Source organism: Oncorhynchus keta, unplaced genomic scaffold (assembly GCF_023373465.1).
Source record: "Oncorhynchus keta strain PuntledgeMale-10-30-2019 unplaced genomic scaffold, Oket_V2 Un_scaffold_2576_pilon_pilon, whole genome shotgun sequence".
Taxonomy (NCBI): Eukaryota; Metazoa; Chordata; class Actinopteri; order Salmoniformes; family Salmonidae; genus Oncorhynchus; species Oncorhynchus keta.
The window spans coordinates 301,008-307,007 of record NW_026290888.1 but is presented as its reverse complement, the minus strand read 5'-3'; the positions used below and the strand labels follow the sequence as shown (position 1 = coordinate 307,007).

The window sequence follows — 6,000 nt, the reverse complement described above, 5'->3', positions numbered from 1 at the left end:
CAACCCCCTGAAACACACTGACAGAATGATATAGAGTACTGAGACTAAACACAACCACCCCTGACTGACCTGGACAGAATATGAAACACACTGACTCAGAGGATAGACTAGTCTAACACAACCCCCTGAAACACCTGGACAGAGGACTGAGACTATATACACTCTCAGTATAACTAAACACACCACCCCTCCACACTGACTGACAGAGGACTGAGACTAGTCTAACACAACCCCTAAACACACTCTCAGAGGACTAGACTAAACACACCCCTGAAACACACTGACTGACAGAGGACTGGACAGAATACAACCCCTACACTCTCAGTATAATAATTTTACTCTGACAGACAGGGACTATCTGTGTAACCCACAACCCCTCTTTTACACTGCTGCAGAGGACTGAGACTGTTCTAACATAAACCCTGACCAACCCCTAGTTTACTCTGCTGCTACTCTCTGACATCATATCTATCTGTGTCCCCCAACCCCTCTTTCACTCTGCTGCTACACTCTGTTCATCAGAGGACTATCTGTGTCCCACCAACCCACCTTTTGACTCTGCTGCTACAAGGGCAATGTTCACATGGTCTATCTGAGGACACAGGGGCAACCCCTCAGACACTGATGCTGAATATATACACTCTCTGTAATCATCACCAACCCCTCTTTTACTCTCTGGGGTCAGAATGATCACTGTCCCACCAACCCCTCTTTTACCTGGACAGGAGGACAGAATATCTACACTTCAGTATAATGTTCACCAACCCCTCACCTGGACAGAATATCTGTCTCAGTCTAATAAACACACCCCCTTTTACTCCCCTGACTTTTATATACACTCTGTATAATAAACACACCACCCCTTTTACTCTGCACTTCTGTTCATCATAATCTATCTGTGTCCCACCAACCCCTCTTTTACTCTGCTATAATAAACTACTCCAACCCCTCACACTGACTGTTCAGAATATCTACACTCTGTATAATAAACACACCCCCCTGGACATCACTGACAGAATATATACACTCTCTGTTAATAAACACACCTGGACAGAATATATACACTCTCAGTATAATAAACACACTCTCTGTTCAGAATATATACACTCTCTATAATAAACAACCACCCTCCACCTGGACAGAATATTACACTCTGTATAATAAACACACACCCCTCTCTGGACATCATATATATCTGTATAATAAACACACCACCCCTCCACCTGGACAGAATATATACACTCTCAGTATAATAAACACACCACCCCCTCCACCTGGACAGAATATATACACTCTCAGTATAATAAACACACCACCCCTCCACTGCTGTTCATCATATCTATCTGTGTCCCACCAACCCCTCTTTTACTGAATATATACTCTCTGTTCATCATATCTATCTGTGTCCCAATATATACACCCTATAATTCACACACTCTGCTTCTCCATATCTAGAATCCCATATCACACTGCTGCTACTCTCTGTATCATATCTATCTGTGTCCCACCAACCCCTCTTTTACTCTGCTGCTACTCTCTGTTCATCATATCTATCTGTGTCCCACCAACCCCTCTTTTACTCTGCTGCTACTCTCTGTTCATCATATCTATCTGTGTCCCACCAACCCCTCTTTTACTCTGCTGCTACTCTCTGTTCATCATATCTATCTGTGTCCCACCAACCCCTCTTTTACTCTGCTGCTACTCTCTGTTCATCATATCTATCTGTGTCCCACCAACCCCTCTTTTACTCTGCTGCTACTCTCTGTTCATCATATCTATCTGTGTCCCACCAACCCCTCTTTCACTCTGCTGCTACTCTCTGTTCATCATATCTATCTGTGTCCCACCAACCCCTCTTTTACTGTTCTCTCTGTTCATCATATCTATCTGTGTCCCACCAACCCCTCTTTCACTCTGCTGCTACTCTCTGTTCATCATATCTATCTGTGTCCCACCACCAACCCCTCTTTCACTCTGCTGCTAGTCTCTGTTCATCATATCTATCTGTGTCCCACCAACCCCTCTTTTACTCTGCTGCTACTCTCTGTTCATCATATCTATCTGTGTCCCACCAACCCCTCTTTTACTCTGCTGCTACTCTCTGTTCATCATATCTATCTGTGTCCCACCACCAACCCCTCTTTTACTCTGCTGCTACTCTCTGTTCATCATATCTATCTGTGTCCCACCAACCCCTCTTTTACTCTGCTGCTACTCTCTGTTCATCATCCAAAACCTTTTTTGCACTATTGGTTTTACACCTGTTGTACCCTGCGCAAGTGACAAATAAACTATGATTTGAAAACACACACACCACCCCCTGCCAGGTCCTACCTGTTCTGAGAACTCAGCCACCAGTATGAAGTCCCTGTTGAAATGGGCAGGGGAGGTCCAGGGGTGAGACAGGGGAAGGAGAGGGAGGGAGAGCTCCTCTGGCAGGACCTGGGCGTCTGGGTACCCCCCCAAATCCCCTTCACTGGTGAAGGCCAGCACATCAGGAGATCCAATCATAACGTCATAAAAACATCAATCCCAGGTGTCTCTGTGTGTTGATCCTAGAGAGCCAGTGTGTGTGTGTTGGTTGGTCACTTCCCGTTTAACTTTCCCGTTGGAGTCTGTTTTTTGGCACCGGAGAACTGACCGGGTAACGGGTATTAAAAAGTCTTGCTGTTGTGTTGTTGAGAACTATTCGAAGTACAACTTAAAAGCGAAACAAACATGTTTCACTTCTCATTAAAATGTATTTAGATCGGTGGACGTCGGTAAATAACATTATCCTAAACATTTTAAACACGGAAAGTTCAACGTCAGAGCGAGGTGTTAACTTACCGACGTAACCGGGAGTCGTTTTACGTCAACAGCAGCTGTCCTGAAGCAGCGACAAAAAAACACGTAAACACAAAGTAGCCCACGACAGGAGCGTTAAATTAACCGGGAGAAACAGGTCCGTCTGCGGGAAGTAACACCGAGTCACATGGTCAACTTTTGGCCCGGTTCCTCTTTTCGCCTCCGTAGAGTAATGAACTGAACTCTACCGGAGACTCGCAGCTCCGGTGGAGAGAAACGAAGTGTGTATCACGTCTTCAGGCAGCGGGTCCAACTCCAGACATATTGAGCCATGTGACAGCTGCCGGTCGTGAGCGGGGAGGAGCCGTTCCTTCTTTACCGGGGTGATGAATCCGTCCCGAGACACCTCGAGGAGACTTGTGAAAGAGCTGAATCACCGCCTCCGGTGTCCGGTGGGAATTCAGTCCTCAGCGGGGACAGATCATTTCGGTATACAATAACGGGATTGATTTGTGGGGAAAAGCAGCTATTTACTGATGCAAGCTTGGATTTGTAGTTCAATCATGACCCGATGGACTACAAATTACAACTTGAAATAAAATGCAACATGAAAAGTGTTCTTCTTCTTTAAAACAAATGTCCACAATGTTGGATTTCACAGAATTATATCAGCTAAACATGTAAATAATGAGGATTATTATCACCAGTAGTTCAGCAGAAAACATTTATTTAAATAAACACTCTTCAACTTAAAAACAACACCGCAGCAAACGCAAAACACACACAACATTATGAAAAGAAAAGGGTTGAGCGCTTTTATTCAGTAGAAGGTGCATATAGTGACGTCATTCAACAGGTTTAAAACAAGAGAAATTGGCGGGAGGGATTTTAGACATAATTATCACTTTGTGGCTGTGGTAACTGGTGCTAAGTCTGTTAGCTTGTGTCGTCCAGTCGGCCCATAGAGAATGATCCAGGCCTTTCAATGACCCCCCCCCCCCAAAAATATGCAGTTTTAGAATGGGTAGCGCTCATTGAGGGCTTCCACCATTTTAAAGTAGTCAACTAGGGTGGGGGATTCCTATGGGTTGTAAAGCCTCAATGGCGCAGGCCATTCTGAAACAGCCTTTTGGACAGAGCTGTACTAGATCTAGATATATAGTCCACAGCAGGAGAAAGCCTGTCACTACGTCTGCAGTAACCTGATTCTGGGTGTCTTGTGTAAAACGCAGCCTTCTTTTTCATTTCTTCCTTCCCTCATCTACTTCCCTTAAGGCACAGTCCATCATCATCATCATCATCATCATCATCAGTCTCTGTGCTGTTCAGTCAGAGCCCCCCCCATCGACTCATCCACACCGTAGTACTCATACACAATGTATAAATTATCTCTGTTTAGTCAGTCAGCCACACAGGTGTATGTGAAGGAGATGCATGACTGCCTGAACAACAATCTCCCGTCCACGTCTCAGTGGAGCGGTAATATGGCACAACTGATCTATAGACGTCAGGGTGGTGTCTCTCATATCTAATACATGTCCTCTTCCTCTCTGATATATACACCAGGTTAGAGTATATATATATATATATGATCTATAGACGTCAGGGTGGTGTCTCTCATATCTAATACATGTCCTCTTCCTCTCTGATATATACACCAGGTTAGAGTATATATTATATATATATGATCTATAGACGTCAGGGTGGTGTCTCTCATATCTAATACATGTCCTCTTCCTCTCTGATATACACACCAGGTTAGAGTATATATATATATATATGATCTATAGACGTCAGGGTGGTGTCTCTCATATCTAATACATGTCCTCTTCCTCTCTGACACACCAGGTGTCCTCTTCCTCTGTCTGATATACACACCAGGTTAGAGTATATATATATATCTATATCAGCATGATCTATCAGAGACAGGGTGGTGTCTCTCATATCTAATACCCATCCTCATCGATATATACACTCTTCTCCGTCAGAATTTCTATAACATATTAACACTGGGCTTCCTCCGTCCTGTAGCCTGGGCTTAGTAGCCTGGTAACACCCCCTGTTCCAGATAGCCTATCAGCTCCCACACACACTGCTGGAACCGCCCACTCAGACAACCCTCCGACCAATCCACGTCCTTGTCGCTGAGGTGGAGGATGAGGTTGGCCAGCGGTGCGGCGGTGAGGGGTCGCAGGGCGGGACAGCGTCGGCAGACGGCTTTGAGGGTTTTGAGGAGGGCGCGTCGGACCCCCTGGTCAGCGGAGTCAAGCTGGGTCAGGCGCTGGGTCTCCCAAGGGTAGAGGGAGAGGTGCCAGGCACTATCCCAGGGCTGGGTTAACTCTACCTGGGCAGTCAGGACCACGTCTGCCTCCCTCAGCACCGGCACTACGGAGATGAAGAGAGTATCACCTCGCTCTGGTCTGGACACACAGAGAGACATATCAGTTATATATTAACCCTGACCTTTAACCCCTGACCCTAACTAACATAGTGACATATCAGTTATATATTAACCCTGGCATTTAACCCCTGACCCTAACTAACACAGTGATATCAGTTATATATTAACCCTGACCTTTAACCCCTGACCCTAACTAACATAGTGACATATCAGTTATATATTAACCCTGACCTTTAACCCCCGACCCTAACTAACACAGTGATATCAGTTATATATTAACCCTGACCTTTAACCCCTAACTAACACAGTGACATATCAGTCATGTATTAACCCTGACCTTTAACCCCTAACTAACACAGTGACATATCAGTCATGTATTAACCCTGACCTTTAACCCCTAACTAACACAGTGACATATCAGTCAGTTATATATTAACCCTGAACTTTAACCCCAAACTAACATAGTGACATATTAGTTATATATTAACCCTGACCTTTAACCCCTGACCCTAACTAACACAGTGACATATCAGTCAGTTATATATTAACCCTGAACTTTAACCCCAAACTAACATAGTGACATATTAGTTATATATTAACCCTGACCTTTAACCCCTGATCCTGACTAACACAGTGACATATCAGTCATGTATTAACCCTCAGGTCTGGAGAGAGACAGAGATACACATTAACCCTGACCTTTAACCCTCAGGTCTGGAGAGAGACAGAGATACACATTAACCCTGACCTTTAACCCTCAGGTCTGGAGAGAGACAGAGATACACATTAACCCTGACCTTTAACCCTCA

At 44.7% G+C, this 6,000-nt stretch overlaps 1 protein-coding gene across 1 annotated transcript in view; it reads right to left on the bottom strand.

Annotated features, from left to right (window-relative positions):
• Positions 1 to 4,828: 4,828 nt before the first annotated feature.
• mief2 (mitochondrial elongation factor 2) overlaps positions 4,829 to 6,000 on the bottom strand; it is a 55,098-nt gene continuing 53,926 nt past the window's right edge. The window contains exon 9 of the mRNA XM_052515439.1: positions 4,829 to 5,210. Coding sequence (XP_052371399.1) covers positions 4,829 to 5,210 — 382 coding nt within the window. The remainder of the gene's footprint in view (positions 5,211 to 6,000) is intronic.